Here is a 24,870-nt window from a genome sequence, read left to right as displayed (position 1 = left end):
ATAGTGTGTATACTGTATACTGCATCTGTCCCCTTTGGAGTGGATAAAAAAAGGGTACTGTAAGGAGGAGAGTTGCCTTTTTGCCGCAGCTCGCTTGGTCTTCAACCAGCCAAAATTCTCACATGTCTCCCCCCTTGTCCACTCCCTCCATTGGTTCCCGGTTGCTGCCTGCACAGAGTACAAAACTCTGATGCTGGCCTTCAAAGCAACTAAAGGTATGGCACCCGCATATCTTGCTGCTGCAAGTCCCGATGACGGACCCTACAAACCCTCCTGCACGCTCAGATCAGCCAACGCCAGGACAACACTCCACATGTAGACGGATGTTAGGTTACTAGCTTATGTATGATTCTTGATGACTATTTTGTATGTATTTGATGTATTAAATACCATGTGTTGTTCTTGCTTAGGCCTACTGTAAATCGCTCTGGACAAACATGCCTAAATTGTAAATTGACAGCTCTTATGTTACATCACATGTGCCTGTGTGTAATAATGAATTAAACAAAGACAGACATATTCTCTCTTTTAAGTCTAACGTAAGATTCCCACCAAATGTAGTGTTGTCGGCTGGATGCTCAACCAGTGCTGGTATCTCAGCACTGACGGAAGAAAAAGCGGTCCTGGGAAGGTTTCCAGTTCCATCCCGGGCTCCCCCAGAGTTAGTTAGTGTCCTTGAGCAAGACAATGAACCCCTAATTGCTCCTGATAAGCAGGTTGGTTTCTTTCGCTGTCTCCTGTCTGTGTATGTGTGCACCATTGCATTATGCACAATTTGCATTATGTTGTACATTGTTACTATAACAGGATATACTATTATCTGTCTTTGCCTACCCTTTTAAAGGGGTACAAAACGTACTGTAAATCCTGGATTTATACTTGCCAAAAATAGCTGGCGGCAGGAATCAGCTGGGACTGGGTTCTTCCTGCCCGCTTGGCCCAGCTCCACATGCCCAGCAGGAAGTACCTGGCCATCATCCTGGACTCACGCTGCTTCCTGGTGCTACAAGCTCACAACGTGTTGCATCCGTGACACATTATGAGTATGTAGATCTACTATTTTCGTACGACGGAGTATAAATTAAGCATAAGGTTTTTCTTTTTTTACCACAGAAGGCTCTCTCAACTGTAAATGACAGCGCAAGTCTCCTGTATATTGATGTCAGCTCCCTGACATCCATGAGATTATTACAGATTTATTTGATTTATGGCACATTTATTTCAATGGCATCTCCCGAAAATGTCTACCATAGGCCTACAGTTGGAGGCCATCGATATTGTCCTTTTCTTTTTGCTGAGGTTTGCGTGATCTGCGCAAAACCCCTTTTGGTGTTTTAAACATTATGTTATAATTTAGCTATTGAAAAATAGCAGATCTACAAGCTCATAGCGCGCCACCGAGTGGCGCGCTACGAGCTTGTAGGTCTGCTATTTTTGAAAAATCGTGAAAATATTTATTTCAGAAAACTGGAGGATTTAGAAGGATTTTTTTTAAATTTTGAGGTCAGGCCTAAATGGGTCAAATGATAAGGGACAATATCGGTGGCACCCAACTGTATGTCTATACGGGTCTATGGCCTGCCTACTGTGCCTACCATACAGTATGTCTATACGGGTCTATGGCCTGCCTACTGTGCCAATGGTAGAAATGGACTCACACTTTTGATCTGCTCTAGACCCGATATGGTACCGAACTGTCAGTCTGGCAAGATGGACCAATGTCATTGTGATCTGGGAGTCTGGCAGTCTGCTTGTCACAGAATGACATCCATTTGACTGGCTAAACAAAATGATTACTATAGGCCAAGTAAGAACCTCCACCCAAATTATTTAGGCACTATAACAGGCTCCTTAATATTTTGGCCTATAAGTAGGTCATACAATCCAAAAGAATGTTTTCCCTGCATTCTTTGGATCATGATGCAACTGACAAAAGAATAACCGCACTCACAAAGTAGTAGTCTTACTCTTTAGTAGTCTCTTCATCAAATCCCATTTTGTGTTTTCCTAAACTACTATTCCTACTATACGTGTCAAAACCTCAGAAATCGGTACACCTCCTCTTGAGTCGTGTACTCAAGGTGTATTCATTTTCATATTACATTCTGATTCGCTATGATCATCTACCCCAAATCTGAATCACACATTGAGCAGCAGCATCTAAACAATGCAGAGCCAAAAGCGATTTCACTTGCACCAATAGGGGGCGCCACAAACGCTACAAATGGCACTGGTTGTTGCAGCAACTAGATTTATATACCACATTAGTTGTGAGTCATGTGACAATGACTGTCAAACAGGTTTTTGATTCCCCATACCATTTGCTTGTAATAGATTCACAATTACTATTTTTACTTATTTTAAATGTTTATTTCGAATAAAGACATTTTAAAACAAATATTACAGAGAGTAACAGAGACTAGCAGAGAACAAGAGAATCAAATAATATTAAAAACCAAGACAAATATCATGAGGCATTGTTCTCTATCTATAGGCTATATAATTACATCTCAGCTACAGTATGTTAAAGCCTTACGACCCTGCACGTACCCTCAGTCTTAGTCTTTAGTTTAGTGTTTCAGCTCCCTTTCCTCTCAATTCCTTGCCATCCCTACTGCTAGACTACATTATACTGTGTAGCATTGGGAATAATAGCAATATACAGGAAATGGTATTATACAGCTGATGATCCGTTTCAATCTGGTATCCCTACCTTTGCCATGTTTAATAAGACTGGCATTAAAGGCTTATGGATGACCAAATAGATATTTCCTGCTGTGCACTGCACCATCTCAGCAAGGTGCTATGCTCTGCTTGTGTGGGGTTGACTGTTAGATGTGGTCTTTCTGAGATAGGGTCCTTTACTGAGATGAGGAATCATGAAGATTGGAGAGAATCCTTGCATTTGCCCCTTCATAATGTATTCTGTAGCACGGGCCGGCACACAAATAGCGTGCAGTGTGTGGAGAGGATAAAAAAGTGACATATTCACGTCTGCTTCATTGCTCAGTGAAAGAACAGAAGGTGATTGACAGCCGACAGTGCAACACAATGCTGCTGCAGTCATTACAGGGGTTTATAACACCCCCAGTGCTTTTTACGTATGACACCTAAGTGATCTGTGAATAATGGACCAATTGATTTAAAGGGGGCCAAAATCAATTTACTGTCAGAGTGGCCATTTAATTGTAAAGATTCAATGAGGTATGTACATACTGTACCGCAGGAGTGACTGCGCTGCATTCCGCTCACGTAACTCTCAGAGGAGGTTGAGTCTCTCTTTGCCAGGAGCTCCTTCCTTGTCCCAGTGGCGCTCCGCCTTAAAAAGACAAATATACGTGCCTAACTGGCTCCCTGACATTGACACGCCGTGACTCACTCTGCCATGCTATTTCAGTATGGCTGTTATCAAGCCCATGCTTCTCCGTAGCCTCTCCCTTTCTCTGCTTCGGGTCATTTGTTTGCCTCCCCTGCTGGGCTGTTTACTTGTAATTTGGACATCTGTCAAGGTGGTTTGTTTGCTACCCTGTGGTGTGATTAGGGCCAACTTTGCCAAATCTAGGAAGATGGATGGGGTTATCACAAACCTTGGCCGTAAGACAGAGGCCCATTTGGCTTCTTGTCATCCAACTAAGCTCGGTAGGACGATTAGTGGAAAAAGTAAGTGGGTGTCCAACTGGAGGATGTTGAAATAAAGGCTTGCCAAAATACCAGATTTATTTCAATGGCAAAAATTGATTTTTCTTTACCATGCTTATTAGTACTTTTTCAGAGCGGTCCTCTGATATGGTGTCCCACCCACACACGTTTTGTTGCCACAAGCTCAGCTTCACAATCACACCAGTGGGGGAGAGAGAGAGGGGCAATTAACCACATGCTGGTATAGCATGATGCTGTACTCATCATATAGGCTTATGGGAATATTCACGTCTATTCTTAGGGGATTTGTATTCCATAAGTCATGCAGTCATTAATGCAGGCTCCTTATTCATAAGGAACAGGGATGTTCCTTGTTGTTTTACAATTGGGTGAGAGAATGCACATGCAGAGAAGTGGTAATTTCAAATCTGCATTCTTATCATGATTCGTCTTGGGTGGTCCTAATTTGTTCATCTTCTCGCCTTAATGAATGTTATTGGCAGGACTGCATTAACCCAGCACGGCAGACTGTTAATGTCAATGTCATGTATCACGTGACCAGGTGCATATACACTCAACGTGACGATCAATACCAAATTAGGTCTATATCATGGTGGATTCAGCCCTGTCCAACTTTTGCTAATTTACATGGTTAATCTCGCTTTATTTTGCTCCACCTAGCCACTTTGAAGCTTTATTATCTCCACCAGGCCAGAGACTATGTTTCCACACCTCTCACCGTCCGTCTGTCTGTGAACAGCTATTAGCAAAGCAAAGTTACTATATTTACCCAGGGTAACTGGACTAAGCATCAGATACTTGTTTACAGCCAGGCCCTGCTCATAGAACATTTCATGGTAGTGGTTCAATGCCTTGCTCAAGGGCACTTCAGTGGTGGTAATTTTAACGTGCCGGTCCAGGGATACGAACTGGCGAGCTTCCGGTATCAAGACCGCTCCGCAAACCGTTCGGCCACCGCTGCCACTTAACTAATCTCCGGCACAGCTAGACAGGCGATCAGTGTCTGTAAAGCGTTCCATGCACACATTCTGGTCCATAACTCTTAATCGTAGGTCATACAAAGTCATGTGATCAAGATGTATCAGTCACATTTTCCATATTCCATTCCGATTGGCTATGGTTGACTTCCAAAGTTTCCAGGCCTTGGGTAGCCAACCCGGCGGAGGTCTGTGCTCCTATAGGAGCGCAGCGCTCATAGTATTTATTTTTTGAGTGGTGTAAACCACTCCTACAACTGGCTTTGTTAGTTTACGTGTCTGTTCGTACCAATTACGTCATTACGTCAGACATTACGTCAGACCACAGTTGATCAGTCTATATAAGACCTTACACCACTCAGTTCACACGGGTGTGATTTTTTTATTTAGGAGGACAAAGAAATAACCCTTCTGGAATTGAAAATCGAGCTAAATAAATCTAATCTCTCCATTTTGGTAAATGATTCAAAGCTGATAAGAGAGTGTGGACTTTGTACTATTTGGTTCAAACTGCACTAACTCAAGCAACGCCGCTATAGTAGCTTTCCTCTATTCTGCCTAATGATCCAAAAAAATGGTTATTCTGTTTGCCGTTTAGTTTCCTGTCCATTGTCGTGGTCACATTGTCGTGGTCACAGTGCTACTGTGTTTTGTCAGATACGGTAAGTTCAAAAGTGACATGTTTTATTGTTCAACTCTACAGGGCTTTCATGAGGAAAGTGGTGTATTGTCATGGGAGTGCCAAAGACCATGGCAGGCTGCCATTGCTGGGGGAAATGTAGTATGAAACCATTATCCTTTTCACCCTGAGAGAATTCGGTTAAATAAGCTCAAAAGCGTAGTTTGTCAAACTATGACAGTTTTGAGAAATCCGATTTTAACAACTTCCAGGGGCCACGGCACAGAACAACACGCTAACACATCAAACATTGTGTAGAGTTAAGGTGGGATACTATAGACTAAAAGTGAACACAGCTTTTGTTCTTGTTCTGCAAAATGGCTTGTATTTGACAAGTTTCTTTTTGCCAACATTGATGCCAATGTGTTCTACTAAATACATGTCATTATTCTAAGAATATTGTATGTAGATAAACAAATTGAACCATGTGGTTGTGCTGTTCCCAATCGTAGGAGGTAAATCATTAATTTCACAATCAACTACTGTATTTACTGTGGGAGGGCAAACTATATATAGACTGTAAACAAGCTTTATTTTTTCTTGCTCAGAGAACATATTATTTCTCATTAAGGGCAGATGATTCAGTAACTGCAAAATAACTATATATTATTCAACATATTATAAAATCCCTGTATCATTTCTGTAGAAATACAATAAAAAGTTGGAAAGGTAAATAGTTATGTGGACTTGTTTGAAATACACCCAGCTTCAACAGTGGCCAATAGGCTAGCACTATGGACAGGATAGGGTGTGGCTGAGGCTGACACTTATCGCACCTGCTGGGTTTCAGCTGAGAGCAAAATAGGAAGGGAAACTAAACTGTGAAGAAACACTTCTCTGTGCCTTCATCTTGGTTGGATTATTTTTCCACTGAAAGGTATGTTTGAGTCATTATTCATTTTAATATAATTCACTACTGCTGAACAGAACTCAGTTTAGTGTTCTTGTTGATATACAGTACGTCTGTCTAGCTATTGGATTTATGTAAAGTCTTACCTCACGTTCATCTATAGCTTGAATGTGCTGATTAGTTGGCAGAGAAAATGTCTTAAATTTGAAGATGGAATAGATTCCATTTCTTTGAGTAGCTAAATAGGCTGGACTGCAACCTGGGTTGGCCTGCTGTAATCATTATGTACAGGAGGTTTAAAGGACAAAATGTTTACCGACATTGAATTCATATGGGTTTCAGGTGGAGTTGAGCTTTCAATTTGAGCCTCAAATAAAAAATAACCAAATAAAGCAATACATTCTAACTCATTCTCTCAAGAAGAATCAAATACAATGTAGGGATCAAATATAATTCAGATGAAATGCCACTTTAAATGTACCAGTCATTTGCTTACATTCTTCTACATTTGTTCTGTAACTTATCACATTTACTCCCAGGGTTACAATTGGCCCCTTTCGGGACCCTCGGTTACAATGGGAAATGGTTTCAGAAACAACAACTTGCTGTTGACTGGTCTGTTTCTTCTAACACTTCAGCTGAACACAGGTGAGTGTGGTTGGTTTTTGAACCAACTGCTATGTTTGTTATGTGCACGCTACTGTTTACAGTGCATGTCTTTGTACAGTACTGTATGTTGGTACTAACCATGCCTCCTGGCCTAAATAGTTAGATGGCCAGTATGACTTATCAAAACATTAAACACAAGTATTTCCTGTAAATGTTATCATGGTGCCAAGATCTTTGTTCAAGTCAGATTTGTGATGCACACAGTAGATTAGCATGTCATCAAATATTGAAGTGACTGCCTCTGCAACAAAGTGAAGCATATTTCCAACTGAAAAATGGGTGCGTTTTATCTAGTGATATGTCGTACGTCACAAAGCATAAATGAGACTTCTGCGCCTGCTTGAACCCAGTGCCATGAACTACATCACAGATGTGATGTCTAATAGACAATGTGCATGATCTGACAGCTTAACTCCTTGAATGGACCATTTTTAATTTCCATTGCTTGTTGTAAAGGGTGGAAATGTTAGGTGCACTACCTGCATATTCTGGACACAATAGCTACATACTGTTCAGAGCATTTTCAGTGAACCATTAATACATTATGACAAACGCATCTTGCCAATGATTTCCCCCCCATTATGTGAATGTACAGTACATTAGTCTTTTAATGACAACTTACCACAGCCTCTCAGCTTAAGTGTGACTCACAATAATAAACCCTTAACTCTGTCATTCTTCTGCCATAATCATCTTTTCTTAAATTGTCTTTTGCAATTTTCCATCTCTTCTAGTGCTCTTTTATTTATTTTCAAACGCAGCATTGTATTGAATTTGCATAAACATTCCAACCATACTTAACAAAAATTGGTCAAACTGGCAGCAGACCGACTGAAAATTGGGACAAAATGTGTGTAATGCTCTCCTCCCTAACTGCTGAGATGCCCTTGAGATCCCACAGGCAGTTGAGCAACTGCTCCATGGCCGGTCCTCAGAGGCCACTAGAAGTTTGTGGCGGTTGTCCTAGAATCATATATTTATATTTTGTGAGAATTAAACTGACTCATTTGGATTCTGAGGCTTTTCAGTTTAAGTACATGCATGGCAGAAGCACACCGCAGGTGCGGTTCTGTCCCCGTCAGTGTGCAGGCAGAATATAAACGGAGATAAGGCTTGAAGCCCAATTTATGCTTTGGCGTATGACTGTGTTGCTCAACGGAAATATCAACGAGAAACATAAAGCATTGTGTCACACATTTTTCAGCTGAACAGCTGCACAACGAAGAACCATGCCGAGGTCTTCCCGTCTCTCCTTGAAATAAAGATTCATAAACACACTATTTTTCATCCTTGGCCTCTTGCGCTGGTAAAGATGTGTGACTATTATTATTACAAGGATTCTTTGAATCTCCAAACTATAGTATAATGCCTTTTGGATGAGGATTATATACCGCAGATATGTTGCCATGACAGTCGGTGTGCACACAGGTTAGAACCAAAAAGAAAACACTTGAATGTTGATCTGTTCAACTTTGGTCATAATTTTACTCATGAAGAGCCTTAATTTTACAATTGCTCTTTGGGCTCTATACCCTCCAGTATAAAACTTAATTTTGACTTAAGTCTAATTATAGTTTGCACATCTTAGATACATTTATGAATACCGATCCAGAGCATGAATTTGGTTGAAGGGAATGACATGCCACACTGTAAAAGAATCATGACAGAACATTTATATGTACTATGTTCCTCTGATCCATGAGATGTAACAAGGGCACTGAAGGTGACGTCCACAGGCCCCCAGACCCTCCAGAGAGCCAAGGGGGAGAAGGTTACTCTGGGATGTACCTACACCTCTACTTCTGAAGATAATGGACAACTTGACATTGAATGGTCCAATGTTAGCCCTGACATGACCCAGAAAGACCAACTGGTAAGTATTCCATTGAAGATCAGAGTATACCCTCAAGAGAAACTGGCCTGGGAGGTTTGGGGAATTGACTAGAGTGTGATTAACATTTCATACTTTGCATTTCAAACATTCTAGACTAAGGTAAATGATCCTTTTCAGCTAGAGGGTATATTCATATTCTAGTGGAAAAACCTGCTCCCAACGAACTATTTTGTGTTTGTTGTGTTGGTTTGTCACTGAACTGAATCTCCCCATCTCAGATCTTATCGTATACTGGGGGCCAAACGCTGCACTATGGTGACGCCAGCCTCTCAAGAAGGCTCATGTTTGTGGCAGACCCTACACTGGGAGTTGCCTCCATCGCCATCACTGATGCCGGTGTCTCGGACACAGGCACTTACCAATGCAAAGTCAAGAAACCGCCTGGTGTTGACATGCGAAAAGTCACTCTCGTAGTGATGGGTGAGGATGAATACACTTTGACACGCCTCCCAGACTGGTTTCTGTTTTGCCTGTTCTGTCCCTCCCTATTGTTCTATGTTTATCAGAGCTTTGTCATTCACAAGGAATGCTAATGCCCCGGCAGTTTTGCTTCCCCTCCTAATAACCATGCTTTTCTTTTAGCAACCACACCTAAGACACTGCCTACTGTCACACATATAAACATCCTATGATAGGCTATATTTTGACACTAAAACCCTGCTTAATCTTGATTGTTGTTGTTCTTCTCTTGCATTATAGTTCCCCCATCAGTGCCAAAGTGCTCGGTTGAAGGTGGTGAGGAGAAGGGAGGCACTGTGTCCCTCCGCTGTAAATGTGCTCAGGGATCCACTCCTCTCACCTATGTGTGGACAAGAGACAGTGGAGGTGCCATCCCACCAACTGCCACTCAAGGTACTGTACAACTCAAGGCTAATTGATGATACAGAAAAAGCAGGCATAGACCATACTGTAGCCTACATCGATAACACATTATATATATTCCAGTATGTCAAGTCGTGTGACAGTACTGAATGTTCTCTCTTTCATTCAGACTCACAGACCGGGGAGCTGTTGATAAGGAATCACTCAGAGAGCTATGTGGGGAATTATCTGTGTCAGGTGACAAATGCTGTTGGCAAACAGAAGTGCAAATACACGCTGCACGCATACAACCGTAAGTCAGTCATTTCTTTTATAATTTCCCTCCAAATTCTACAACGTTTTGAACGCCTTGGGATATCCTCATTAGGATTGGGAGTGTCAAACGCATGGGCTTCAGTAGTAGAGCATGTACTGTATATCCACTCTGGTAATCAGGTGAAGGACAAACATAAGATCTGCATAAAAAATAACTAGAAAAAGTGCCCCTCGGGCACAGGTCTCCACCAGGGCAGGTCAGGTTGTGGCCTCCTGGTGGCGCTATAATAGGCCAATGTGAAAAGGGTGCCATCTGTCTTGAGCACATGACTATAGAGATACTGTGTAACGATTTGTGGGATTTTTGGACAAAATCTGGAGGAGTAATAGCAAGAAATGTGTTTTACAAAAGTTGGCCTCCTGGTGGCGCTATAACAGGCCGTTCAGGAAAATTTGAGCAGAGGTTCATCGTTGGCATCTAGGGAATGTGTGTGCAAAATTTGGCATGGATCAGGCCAACGGTGCCGGAGATTAGCTGGTAACGGACGGACACACACACAGGGTGCAAAACATACTCTCTCCCCATGCCTTCGGCTTGGTGGAGACAATAATGGAGTCGGCGCACTCTTATATTTGCTCCCACTACTGTAAGTGTATTGCACTATGGTAAGATCAACATTTCGATCACCAAAGGATTATGAGATCTGAACCGAAGATTCATACAGTAGGTGATCAAAACATTGATCTCACAATGAACCTAATCGGATCAGGAACAAATCCCTCAGTATTGTATTGTCATCCATCCGCTGTGATATTCGAGGTGACAAAGTAAAAATATCGGTTGACATTTAAAAGCCAATGCAGAGCACATACAGTAAAGCAGGACAGCGTCTGAGTGTCATTTCTCCTCTGCTCTATAGCTACCAACAAAGCGGGTGTAATAGCGGGTGCGGTGATAGGAGCTCTGTTGTTGCTGTTGCTGCTGCTGCTACTCATCTGTCTCCTGGTTTGCTGCTGTCGTAAGAAACGCTACGTAAAGGAGGTTGCCAATGAAATCAGGTTTGTGAAACTATACCATATATACTCTATGAACTATACACACAAGGTGCACTCATTTTCTCCGCGCCGCCTGAAGGTGACTTGAGCCACGTGAGGCCTCGCCGAGCGAGCAAGTCGCCGTGCCAAGCGTTGCGAAGTCACCTTCAGTCGACTCAGCGCCGTCCGAGTTTCAGTGTTAATTTTATTGACTAATATGACAAAGTCTAAGGTTTTTGATATTTAGTCAACTAAGAAGACTAGATCTAAAGACTAAACAATTTCAGGTGACTAAATCGGACTAAAACTAATGGTGTGTTCAAAAGACTGAATATCAGAATTTGCTGTCAAAATACTAAGACTAAACAATTTAAGAATTTGCAATAGAAATAGACACTGATAGTGACAGAATCGTAAATCATGCCCCCCTCTCCTCCCCCCCATAGGCCTAACGTTCTTTAAATAACAAACAAAATAAACGAGAAAGCGCAGTTTTGAGTCCTGTGTGGTGCTCTTTCCTCAGGGAGGACGTCCCAGCACCAGAGAGTCGGCCCTCCAGCAGAAACTCTAGTTTCCGTTCAGTGTTGGGGTATCGCGCACACCCCGGGGTGATGTACAGCTCGGTGAAGAGAGCCCAGGCCGCCAGGACCGAGTCTGGCCGAAGTACCACCCACACAGACCAGGGCAACGGCACGCCACAGTTAACCAATGGCGACCACACAACCCCTCCCCAGAAATACGAATATGACAGTAAATACGGATACCCTGTGTGAGGACACGGATCATGTGGAAGTATCGAACAACTGTGTTGGATTGAGAGACATTTTGCACGAAGTACACGAATACATCTTGGAAGGGACATTTAGGCCTACTGTATGTGATGAATGGTGCAATGGATTAACTGCATAGAAAGGGTACAGCCCACTGGATATAAATGGCAGGCTATTAGCTGCTGGGATCCACTGTGCTCTTGTCAAAATAATGGTCAAGTCTTATTTTGTAAATCCTGTATGTAAAATGTGTATATAGATAATTATCAGGATCTTTGATGCATATTTGTTTTATACAAGGCATACGCTGAAAGATGTGTATATAACGCTTTTAATCTTTGTACAATAAAAATCCTTTTACACAATTACATTGTATTTTAAAATGTGAAAGTCCATCTAGCTCAAGGTACATTACGGCTTCTTTTATCGTCTCGAATGATTTGTTTTAGATAATCTTGGTGGATGTAACAAAATAGTCAAGCCATTTACACCTGAGATTCTATTATACATGAATGCACTGCTGTATTTAAATTTAGACATTTCGCCCCAAATATTGACAGATGTTCCAGAAATTATATATGAGAGAAACGATACTGAAAATAGCAGATCTACAAGCTCACAGCATACCATACATCAGTTAGCTTGTAAATCTGATACCCCCACTGCAATTGAAGTGGCAAGTGGTTAATTAATTTTAACTTTTTATTGAAGGAATGTATTTACACCTGATGTGATTATTTTTTATTCTGACCTTGTAATCACGTCATTCCCACCAAGATTCATAAATCTGCATGCCCGTCCGTTCCTGAGGCGTAATCATTTCTGGTAATGAGAAAATGACCTGCATTCATGTTCTATTTTGGCATTACAAAATTAAATCTAGAAAGGTCTACTGCACAAATATACCGTATGTATATAAAAAAGAGACAGTGGTGGAAAGTAACAGTCTCAAGTACTTTATTTACTTTTATATTAAGATCTTTGAGTTTTTCCAATGTTCTGTACTAAAACATTATTCACCACTGAAGCCTTTTATATTTTAAACTTCGAAATATATTATTTACTTAAATGGCCATACCAAAGTAAAGGCACTAAATGTTTCCAAATCTTTCAAAAATAGCCGATCTGCAAGTGTCACAATGCAACATGTTGTGAGCTTGTAGATTTGAGTACTTTTACTTTGGTACTGTATATACTCAAGTAAAATTTGCTAACCGATTACTTATAAATTGAGGTATTACTTTTACTTAAATCAGACAAGAAAAAACTTTAACCAAATAAAAGAAAATCCATTAGATCAACATTCTAATCGTTGCCAGGATAACATTTTATGAAAAAGAATTTAAAAAAATGCAGGAAACCAAAAGGGACTTCAAAACAGAATTGATTAAGAAAAGGCTAGAACAAACCACCTCTAAATGATTTTCTACAGAGCTGAATCTATATTCTACTGTTGCCTATTCATTTAAACTTGATATTCTGCCGTTGCCTATTAATTAAAAATGCAGGCCAAGACACGTGACTAGCAACCATATACATACAGTCATCGTTTTTTATAGCCTACAGCACAAGAGAGCATGTTCAGTGGAGATGCTGACATAATTCAAAATGATATACGATAAACCTTTATTGATCACCGGAGGGAAAGCCAGGTGTCACAGCAGTGAAAGTGAAAATTAAACTAAATGCTGCGCTACTAGGTATCTGCACTGGATCTCCAACTGAATGAACATAATACAGTATCAATGAATATACTGTACATCCATTGACCAAATTGTCTCCTGACAATCTTTAATTTTTTATTTATTTTTACTAATCACATTCAAGGCCAGGCTAATTTGACACATTTGCATGTAGTCCACATGGCATATTTGCACTGATCAGAGCATTGGTCGCGCACGCACGCACGCACGCACGCACACACACACACACACACACACACACACACACACACACACACACACACACACACACACACACACACACACACACACACACACACACACACACACACACACACACACACACACACACACACACACACACACACACACACACACACACACACACACACACACACACACACACACACACACACACACACACACACACACACACACACACACACACACACACACACACTACAGTCGGCTATTTTAATCTGGATAATACTCGATGATGTGAACAATTATTCAAGAGAGAAAAAAGGTTTCTGTTGCAGAAAAAATATGTTTGAGGTTGCAGTGAACTCAGGTGTCTTGCCCTATGCAGTTCCTACACAAACAAAGGCTTTGTTTTAAAACGACCCTGATACATATATCAGGGAAGTTTTAAAACGTCCCTGATACATATAACAGGGAAGTTTTAAAAGCCATTGTTCACATTTTGCAAATGGTTCTTCAAACTGGTCAGCAAGCCAGCTACAGTTGTAGAGTAGCTACAGTATGACTTGGATCCTTATACAAACTACTGTATGCTTGGCTTTAAGTTAAAGACATCTCAAAATATTGATTTCCATAACTGCTCTGTTATATTCCGTTCAAGGCTGTCAGGGTGACGTGTGTGTGTGTGCATGCATAATTTGGATTTGCTCAGTTCATCTTGTAAATGACCAGTTCATCATTTTAAGGGAGGATAAGAACAAGATCTGTGTGATTGATGCACAAATCTATCGCCTAAATCATTTATTCCACATGAATGCAGTAAATATACCGTAATTCAAGAAACTTGCCCCAGAAATAAATAAAAAAACGAACACAAAAAACAGCATAAACCTAAAGTTTTATTGACAGTGTTTACGGTCTAAATATTATCTTAATCGTATTTCTAGAAGCAAATATGGGGGTAAAACACTATGAAAACAGGTTGTATTTATTCCCATGAGGAAGGAACTTCTAAACCTAATACTTCCCTTTTTTACACTATCAAATCACGAGTGTTAATTTAACTCAACTCAGAGTTTACAAACATAACCAACTGGACCCTTACATTTGTCTGAATTATATTAACAGTATTTGACTGTGTACACAGTATAGGATAAGCACCCTGAATCATCTTTTGACTGGTTTTGTAATCAATAAACTTGATAACATTTTCATTTGAAAGAAATAAGGCCTCAGTGTCACAACAAAGTTTATGACATTGTAAAAACCAACTTCATGCTTGAATAAACAGGGGTGTTACTTTAATTATGCAGTACAGAATGTAAAACAAACAAGAAAAAGGTCTGCAAAATGAGTTCCCGCCAGAGTCAACTAATGTTGTATGGCAAACACAGCTCCTGAAGGTGACTCGAAGCCAAAGGTGATGTCCCCTCCTATATTCATGTAAAATGTTCTCTGTTTTATGGTGTTTTGTAAATATGTGGTCATGCTCCAGGAATAGTAATTTGCATTGGGTGTTAAGCAGGGGTCATCAATATGTCCGTACACGGACAAATGTGTTCGTGGCAAAGACTTGTCCTTGTCCTTGCATGGCAAATTTTAGATTTTCTTTTTTTTTTAACACACCATTATAATGTTCATTATTTTGATCATAATACTCAAACACAGCCAGAATGTAGACGGCACCCGGGTGAGCAGTATGGGTTAGCGCCCCAGCCTAGTGTCCTCCATGTGGAGGAAGCCCAACAAACCCTCGGTGAGGCCACTCAAGCCGCAAGGCCACTCAGGTGGAGTCTGCGGAACCATTGCGGCTTAGGAATCCACCACTCCTGAATGAAGTGTCTGGTGCTGGGAGTCTGGTGCAATGCACAGGTCCTGGGCCTGGTGAGAGCAGGAGTGGACCTGGTTAGACGTAGGAGGGGCCCGGACAGGAGTCAACCCACAGAGCCTAGTCCTTCCATGCGCCAGAAACGTACCTCCCAGCCCTGGCAGAGTAGTTCTGGAGTAGATCCAACGGATTGTGTGGCCTTGGTCTTTCCCTAATGGGACTGATCGAGGGTAGCTACTGGGACGTAAGTCGGGACATGATCACCCCGGCTGGGTCGCCTGAGCGAGGGGTATGATGTTCGAGAGACCCGAAACCCCGATGACCTTGGGATACATCACTGAGGATACGTCCCAGGTGCATCCATGCAATGACCTTGGGATACATCACTGAGGATACGTCCCAGGTGCATCCATGCAATGTTTTCTGTTATAGTTATAAAATACTGAATGTCAAGGTTCTAGGATTTCTTCAGAATCCCTATAGGACATCAGGAGTCCAACTAGTACTAGTGGTTCTCAAACGTTTATGAACTCAGAGTATATAAATGAAGGTACATTACCAAATGGACCCATTCAGGGATAGCTTTTTACGTGTTTCTGGTAATATTACTGTCCGCTCATTTTGTATGTCCGTGGCAAAAATTGAATTTTGACAAAAATGTCCACCACAAGCCAACATGGTGATGACCCCTGGTGTTAAGCGCTATACTTAGGCCTAGGCCTGAGTAAAAGTACAAAAGTATTGGCATCAGAATATAATCGCGGTACAAAAGTAAAAGTACACAAATTTGTCAAATGTTTTAGAATATATAGCAGATCTACAAGCCCATAACGCATGTGACGCGCTGTGAAAATCAGCCATTTTCAAATAGATAAACTATGAAAAGAAAATATTCTATACTCTCAGCTCAGATGCAGGTGCTTTGGACAGTAACAAATTACCTTTCACAAAGAAATATTCATGAAGAAAAATCCCGCACACTGCTCTTGCTCAGCAGCAGAATCTGTATTCAAGCATTGACGTTTCTGTCCCTCTGGACCTTCATCAAGAGTGTCTGTCTATATATACAGTAAAGCGAACAGATAAAATATAGGCTTTAAATGGTAGATGTATGTTTTGTAATACTAATCTAAATATACAAAGTAACTTGTAACAACATTTTCAAGTAATTGTAGTGAAGTAATCAGTTCAAGTTTGAGAAAAAGTATTGAAAAAAAATGTCAAGTACCCGGTACCTCAAAATTGCACTTACAGTTGGAGGCCATCGATAGTCCTTTTCTTTTTGCTGAGGTTTGCGTGATCTGCACAAAAGGACAGTTAACCCATTTTGGGCGGGAACCCCTTTTGGTGTTTTAAACATTGTTATAATTTAGCTATTGAAAAATAGCAGATCTACAAGCTCATAGCGCGCCACCGAGTGGCGCGCTACGAGCTTGTAGGTCTGCTATTTTTTTTAAATCGTGAAAATTTAGAAGGATTTTTTCAGGATTTTTTCAGGATTTTTAAATGTTTTGAGGTCAGGCCTAAATGGGTCAAATGATAAGGGACAATATCGGTGGCACCCAACTGTATGTACAATACTTGAGTAAATGTAGGCCTACTTAGTTACTTCCCACCACTGTGCTCTCAGCCTCACTGCATTACAGTATGTTGTCCGGATATGCATAATAAACACGCGTCTTCCACATCCTGTGACCGTCACCTCACCCTATGACCAGGCAAATACTTTAGCCACAATTCCCTACTGTCAACACAGATGCAAATCACGGTTGCAGCTTGCATATAAAGGATCATGGCAGTTGTGTTTGCCTTGCAGTGCCACAGCTAATAAATGTCTTCAGGCGACTGGTTAAACAAACAAAGAATCTGGAGTCAGACTGCAACCGATCCAATTAGGAATGAGAAAAGTGAACGAAGAGAACGAAGACTTTTTAATGAGGTTTGAGACGATGAAATTCCTGATCCAACCCAAAGGCACCTGTGTATGAGGTAGAGTTGTGTGTTTTTTAACATGACAGTTCTATGAATGCTTCTACCAACATATTCCAGATATATTGCGCTTAATTCTTCAAATGCACATTTGACACGCCTTTATGTTTACATGTAGCATGCAGCATAATTAAAAACTTAGATTATTTGGAATGGGTTTATATACAAAGCTAAATGTGTGGATCTTTATACAAAGCTAAATGTGTGTCTCTTCTCCCCAGGCAAAGTGACAAAACCGTGCTGAAACCATTGAAACAAAGATTTTTTTTCCTGAACACCTCTAAAAAAACCCCACTGCAATCAGATGATCTCTGAAAACTGACCTTTGAACCTTTCTTCAGTCCATCGTTTTTGCACCCTCCCAAAACATCTTGCTGATGTAAGCTCAAGTGGTACAAAGGCTGAAAATAAATGAAATATCTCCTCTGCATTGTTTAGGGAAAGCGAAGAGAGCAGCATCATGCTGGGTACTAATAAGTTAGCCATCTGGGCAATGACGGGCCTGTTGGCGGTGACAACGGTGTTCTTCAATCTATACATCTTCCTGATGAGCCTGTGGCACTACAAGCAAAACAAACGGTGGACGGCGAGCGAGACCATCATCACGGCGCTGTCCATGGCCAACGGAGCCCATCAGCTCCTCTGCTACTTTTGGATGACCATGGACGAGGTGGACGGGGAGTGTCGCCTCTCCCAGACGGCCTACTCCGTCATGCTGCTGCTCATGTTCAGCCTCAAGTTCGCCATCATGTGGACCTCAGGCTTCCTCACCTTCTACTACAGCACCAAGCTGGTGGCGACGCCCAATCGGTGCTACACTAAGATTCGAGCGGCCATCCTGAAACACGTGAACGTGATTATTTTGCTCATTCCCGTGTGCGGTCTCGCCACGTGCATGCCCATGCTGGCGGTTCTCCATCACGATAACAACATTGCAGGTATGTATTTCTCATCTTATATGTTGTTGTGCAATATTCCACAAATCAGGTTCAATGTGAACGTGGGGCGGCAGTGGCTCAGGGGTAGAGTTGCCGGTAGAGAGGCTGGATGGGAACCGTGAGATTCCCAGTTTGTAACCCGGGCTCCCCCAGAGTTGGTGTCGAAGTGTCCTTGAGCAAGACACTGAACCCGCTGTGCAGGTTGGTGCCTTGCATGGTTTCCTCCGCCATCGGTGTATGAATGTGTGTGTGAATGTAATGCACAATCTATGTAAAGCGCTTTGGATAAAAGCGCTATAAATGCACCATTTCCCATTTACCAGGCAAAGACTGCGGGATCATGATACCCGACACCATCCCTGGTCAGGTCTATGAAGCCCTGTATCTGGTCATAGCCGACGTACTGCCGGGGCTGTTGATGATTAAATGCTGCCTCTCCATCTCCGTTCACCTGGCGATCCACCTGCACAACATGAAGGCCAGTGCCAACGGCCTGGCCCACGGGCCGAAGCTCGGCGCTCAGATGAGGGTGATCCGCATGACGCTGTCACTGGTGTTTGCCTTCCTGTGTTTCGTGGTGGTCGACCTGTACGTGCACTATGAGATCGCGGTCAACCACGAGAGCGCCATCGCTCTCACCTTCTTCTTCACGTCCGTCTACACCACCGTCAGTGCCATGGTGCTGGTCTACGGGAAGAAGACCCTCTGGAAAGCTCTCATCCACGGTTATAACGTCTGGCTTGATGGCTATCCGTGTTTGTCTTGTCTAAAGGTGAAAACCGTCCAACCCCCAGAGAAAATTGAAAGTTAACCGTTAAGTTTGTCGTGTTGATGTGTTATGCCCCCCCCTAGTGAGGCCCTTCACTGTCAGGTGAAAAGAAGATGGTGGCTTGACGGCCCAGGTATCGGACGAGACTCGTGGCCATCTTCACCCTTCCAATGACCTATTGTGGGGGTTAGCAGAGATGGAGTACTCGCAGAGCGTCAGGGGAACTTGGAATTGGCTTAATTATCAAATCTAATGTTTTTTCCTTTTGTCTGGGAGGGGCGTGGGGTGTTCAGCAGCATAGTCTTTTCATTATTTGCCTGCCCCTGAGATTTGTGTCATTGAAATTTCAATAAAGACTTTTTTAAATAGTTTGTCACGTTGACAATAAATTAATCCTCGTTATCCTTGACGATTAGTGGGATTTTGTTGTGAAGCAATTACAGCCATGAATATTTTCTGTGTGATTATTAAAAGTGGAGTATCATAATTAGCTTTTCAGTGTTTACTACTGAACTACCATAATGTTAAAATAGTTGTCTTCCAACTATCTTGATTTGATTAGGAAGTGGATTGATCGGTCCATCTTAAGTTTACTTAAAATTTTCCATTGGCCAATGGCCTGAGAACACATGATGGAGGTCATTGATTCGCGGTACAGCACAAGTCGTTGTGAGCTTGTAGAGCTGCTGTTCGGTGCATAACAGCTTGTAGAGCTGCTATGTTCGGTGCATAACAGCTTGTAGAGCTGCTATGTTCGGTGCATAACAGCTTGTAGGAGCTGCTATGTTCGGTGCATAACAGTGTGAGCTTGTAGAGCTGCTATGTTCGGTGCATAACAGTGTGAGCTTGTAGAGCTGCTATGTTCGGTGCATAACAGTGTGAGCTTGTAGAGCTGCTATGTTCGGTGCATAACAGTGTGAGCTTGTAGAGCTGCTATGTTCGGTGCATAACAGTGTGAGCTTGTAGAGCTGCTATGTTCGGTGCATAACAGTGTGAGCTTGTAGAGCTGCTATGTTCGGTGCATAACAGCTTGTAGAGCTGCTATGTTCGGTGCATAACAGCTTGTAGAGCTGCTATGTTCGGTGCATAACAGCTTGTAGAGCTGCTATGTTCGGTGCATAACAGCTTGTAGAGCTGCTATGTTCGGTGCATAACAGCTTGTAGAGCTGCTATGTTCGGTGCATAACAGCTTGTAGAGCTGCTATGTTCGGTGCATAACAGTGTGAGCTTGTAGAGCTGCTATGTTCGGTGCATAACAGTGTGAGCTTGTAGAGCTGCTATGTTCGGTGCATAACAGCTTGTCGAGCTGCTATGTTCGGTGCATAACAGTGTGAGCTTGTAGAGCTGCTATGTTCGGTGCATAACAGCAGCACTCTCAGGGTTTAATCTGACCTTCCACATTGTATGGTCATTGTGAGTGATTTGCTAAATACATATATTGTATTTGTCTGCATTCAAGAGCGGATGCTACAAAGAACCATAGAGTATTTATATTTTATTGCGACCACAGGTCGCATTTACTATGAAAACGTGCATTTCCCGTTGGTCCGTCACGCCCCCATATATGGTCATGCATCATGACATCACATGACATCACCAGGGATCTCCATATAGTCGTGACGTAGAGGACATCGCCAGGGGCCCTTCTCCATATATTGGAATGTTAATATATGGCCATATCACACCTCCATATATGGTCACACCTCGTAACATGACATCATCAAACCCTGTACACTCAAGACACGCTCCAGCCTCCATATATGGCCAGACCTCATCAAACTCCATACACTCAAGTCACTTCCCCCGCTGCCACCCTTAGATCTCCATATTATGGAGCTGACCTGTTCTGACATTCTATATGTTGATCTGACCTGTACCCTGTACAACCCTGTACACTCAAGACACACTCCATTTATGGCCAGTACATAATTCATTCCATTTGTTGATCTGACCCCCCATGCCAAAGCACCAGCGCTTGCCCAGCAGTCTGCCGTCACCCAGGCGGATGCGTGCACACGACCTCGCCCTCTCACACTCAGGGCGTCTTACTGGTATTAAAAGGTATATAATTCTTTGATATATTTTAATCATCCAATTTAGGAAGAGAAGTAGTATTGTATTTATCCAAGGCTTCTCGGTCACAGCTGCAAATGGGGCGGACGACAGTAGCCTGAAGTTGAGAGAAAGAAGCTTGTGACTGGAGGATTGTTGGTTCAAATGCATGCACCAGCTATGAAAATCTGGAGGCAAAAATCATGTGTGTCTGTGTGTTATCCATCCTTATATATCTCCATCTCTGACTCTATAAATACGTTCTGTACAGACAGGAACAGTCAGAAATAGGTGAAAGTCAAACAAATAACATTTGTATGTGTGTGCGCAAACTGTGCATGTGTGTAGTGTCTTTGCAGGGCTCCATTAGTTCATACCCTCTGGCACCACCTAGTGAAGTTCAAAGTGAAGATACAATGGAGTTTTCTAATCCCATAGAGAGGCTGAGAGCTCCAGCAGCTAAATGGACCAAGGAGGAAAGGCCATCTTTTGGTCTTTGATGCAGGGAACACAGTCCTGCTTCTATCTCCCTCCACACTATCCTTGTCTCTCTCACAAGAAAGTAATGTGCAGTGGTGGAAGTACATTTACTTAAGATAGTGTACTTGAGTACAATTTTTAGGTATCTGTACTTTACTTGAGTATGCCAAATTGTCTGTGCTTTTACTTCTACTCCTTTACATTTCAGAGGCAAACATTGTACTTTTACTCCATTACAATTATTTTAAATCTTGAGTTACTAGTTACTTTGTAGATGTTGATGATTAGTATTACAAAACATACATTAAACACTTCAGCCCTATATACATTTCGGCCATTTGCAAATAACCAATCTACAAGCTCAAAATGTGTTGCGATGAGACACATTGTGAGCTTGTAGATCTGTTATTTTCAAAACATTTGTATACATTTGAAAACTTGAAATCAGACATTCTGCATGAGTACATTTACTTTACGTACATTTTGATGCCAATACTTTTGTACTTTTACTCAAGTACATTTTAAATTTCTGACTTTTACTTGTAACAAGACTATTTATATATTGATATATTATTTATATAAGAAGTGATACTTTTACTTAAGTAAAACAATTGAGTACTTTTTCCACCATTGCTCAAGAGAAAGTAATGTGTTTAGCTTGGCAGGACCTACACACTGTCAAAATGACAGCTAGCATAAAAAGGTCGCTATTGAATATATTTGACATTAGCTCTGTGGAATACCTTACTTAGAAAACAGCAATATTCTTGAGGATTGAGCCATATGTATATATTTATAGATTTCATTTTGGAATGAAACCCAAACTATTTCTCATTGAGTGATTCTTTCTCCCTTCCTCTTGGCATATTAATTCACCGTTACCCAAACAGTGGGTTGGGAGTCGGGACCCATTTGTGGGTCATGGACGAATTTTTATGGGTCATGACTAGAGTAAAAAAAAATGTCTTTGTCCCCATTTCTTCTCCTACATTTAAAAAATATATATACATATCAAAAGTTTTTTTTTTTTATAAAATAAAAAATAATTTCATGCATTTTAAAACAAACAAATGTAAGAAATTCCATAAATAAAAATAATAGAATTAAGAAGTAGTGAAAATAGCTGATCTACAAGCTCGCAACACGGCACGAAGCGACGTCTTGTGTGCTTGTAGATCTGCTACTGGGCAAATATCTAATCTCTCTTTTGGGTCTCGACCTGAAAGGTTTGGGAACCACCGTGACTTAAATGACCCACTAAACCCCCGAGCCACACGCAGATCAATTGACAGGCGTCACTTCTCAAGAAGCTTCTGGTTGCCCTTTGCAGTATCAAGTAAAGCAATAAATTAGCTGCACGTATTATACAGCACAGGGCTGTAAACACTTCAAACCAACGGCAGGAGAACGAGAGAAAAAAAAAAGGGGGGGGGAAAGAGTGGAGGTGGTTACCATGGAGATATAGATCAGGATTGGCTTGTTGGCACTTTACAGAACTACTCCCCAAGCATGGGCAAACATCACAGTGCAGATCATGCTGACTAGACCTTCTAGTTTGTGCTCCCTGTGTAACTGTACAGGAGGAGAGTGATACGCCGTTCCCTGGTATCTGACAGGAAGGAACAGGCCATTAGCCGTCCAGATTAGCATGACCAGCACACATCACAAGACTGATGGGAACATTTCATACCACCCCCACCCCCACCCCCACCCACCGCAAAAAATACCAGTCTAAACAGTTGTTCTCAAACTTTTCAGCTCGTGACCCAAAACAGAAATAAGATATTTGCCCGGGACCCAAACTAGTGAAAATAGCACATCTACAAGCTCGTAGATGTGCTACTTCTTAAATATTTTGTTCTAATATATAGAATTTCATAGATTTTTCTTTCATTTCTTATTTTCTTCAATCATTGGATTTTGTTATTTATTTCATGAAAAGTTTTGCTTTTTTGGGAATGTTTTTGAATTGAAATAAGAATTAAAAACCAAATGCAGGAAACAAAAACTAAGGGGACCCATAACAATGTGTCTGCGACCCACAAATGGGTCCCGACCCACTGTTCAAAAAGCTTGTCAGAGGCACCATTTTGTTTACAGCTAACACTATTAACCTTTAATTAACATTTACACAGAGTTTGTTGCACGTTTCAAGAGAATTGATGCATTCCAAACGCACCATCCATCTGCTGCCAGATTACCAACTGAAGCTTGGTTTCAAAAACATGCAAATGGGAAAATCTCCATTTCCGTGTGTTGAATGTTTTGAGAATTAATGGAACTGTTTGTAACACGAGTGGAACTGGAATGGGTACAGCTTTAAATGTGTTGACTGTTGAATGTTAATGGCATCCAAGTGTTTGGAGGTCTGTGTGGATATGGAGACATCCCCCTGAGCAGTGTGACCTTAGCCTTTATCTATAACATTTTAAAGCAATTTGTCTTTATTTTCTCTTGGTCAACTTTATTGTCTTGTTCATATAAACAGCTCATTTGATCTCGTCATGCTAATATGATAGAATACATTGTATCATCAGAAAATCTCTCTGATCTTCGTTATGAAACGCCTGGTGTACAAAAAGTTAGTCCCTTGTAAACCATCTGACAATATCTATCAACACTAAAATACTGGCAATTTAAAATGAATGATTCAAACTGATCACAAGTAGGATTTGAACAACGCTTGCATGCATAGATTTAGCATTGAAGACACAAAATAAACTATTGCTATAAAAACACCAAATGATAATACATGGTTAGATTCAAATGTATCTGCTTAAAAATAAACTCTGTATTCCTTGAGTGTGCAAAACCATAAAAATCTTGAATGAAATCTTCAACAAAAATAATTTAAAGTATTCGATAATGAATCCATGAGAGAAAGAAAAGAAATATATATATATATATATCAAAATGAAAATAGGAAATGTACTGTACCAACACCTGAAAAGCAGAACCGAAGTCAAATCATGCCTGTACCATACAGTGTTCAAGGTTAATCAAGACACAACTTAGGTTTAATTTACACTTTGTCTATCACTGTCTACAAAAACGACGTAGCTTTAGAAAACGCGACAACAACAAAAATGTGCTAGCAGTTTCTTCAGTTGAAAATACGTCATTTGTTTTTGAGTGACACTGCTGTGCTACAAAGTACCACAGCAGTGTCTTATGATGGTCCCGCTCTGAAAATAGCTACTTGCAAAAGCCTATTTTTGGCACAGGACACCGTCGTATGATTAAGTATAAAACAGTCTTACACTTCAACTTGATGCCGGTGGGTGGTAAAACCCATTAAGGCCCTGACACACGGAAAGCGT

The 24,870-nt window shown here is 41.4% G+C and overlaps 3 protein-coding genes across 4 annotated transcripts in view; 2 read left to right on the top strand and 1 right to left on the bottom strand.

Moving 5' to 3' along the window:
• The first annotated feature begins 6,057 nt into the window (after positions 1–6,057).
• Positions 6,058–11,976, top strand: vsig8b (V-set and immunoglobulin domain containing 8b). The gene is made up of 8 exons (XM_079516170.1): positions 6,058–6,193; positions 6,706–6,814; positions 8,539–8,708; positions 8,948–9,149; positions 9,429–9,581; positions 9,721–9,843; positions 10,727–10,865; positions 11,365–11,976. Exons 2-8 carry the CDS (start codon positions 6,742–6,744, stop codon positions 11,612–11,614), a joined length of 1,110 nt encoding a protein of 369 aa, XP_079372296.1. The 5' UTR covers positions 6,058–6,193; positions 6,706–6,741; the 3' UTR covers positions 11,615–11,976.
• Positions 11,977–17,153: 5,177 nt separating this feature from the next.
• On the top strand, positions 17,154–19,248 carry tas2r202 (taste receptor, type 2, member 202). The gene is made up of 3 exons (XM_079516370.1): positions 17,154–17,311; positions 17,750–18,249; positions 18,573–19,248. Exons 1-3 carry the CDS (start codon positions 17,307–17,309, stop codon positions 19,058–19,060), a joined length of 993 nt encoding a protein of 330 aa, XP_079372496.1. The 5' UTR covers positions 17,154–17,306; the 3' UTR covers positions 19,061–19,248.
• A 4,739-nt stretch (positions 19,249–23,987) lies between these two features.
• The window catches only part of dock5 (dedicator of cytokinesis 5), a 54,538-nt gene continuing 53,655 nt past the window's right edge, over positions 23,988–24,870 (bottom strand). For both annotated transcript variants that reach the window (XM_079516507.1, XM_079516508.1), the window contains exon 51: positions 23,988–24,870. This exon is cut by the window's right edge and continues 1,301 nt beyond it. The gene's annotated coding sequence lies outside the window, so the exon portion shown is untranslated.

The sequence above is a fragment of the Electrona antarctica genome (genome assembly GCF_951216825.1).
Source record: "Electrona antarctica genome assembly, chromosome: 12".
NCBI lineage: Eukaryota > Metazoa > Chordata > Actinopteri > Myctophiformes > Myctophidae > Electrona > Electrona antarctica.
Note: the sequence above shows the minus strand (reverse complement) of the source record. Positions and strands in the feature narration are given on the sequence as shown.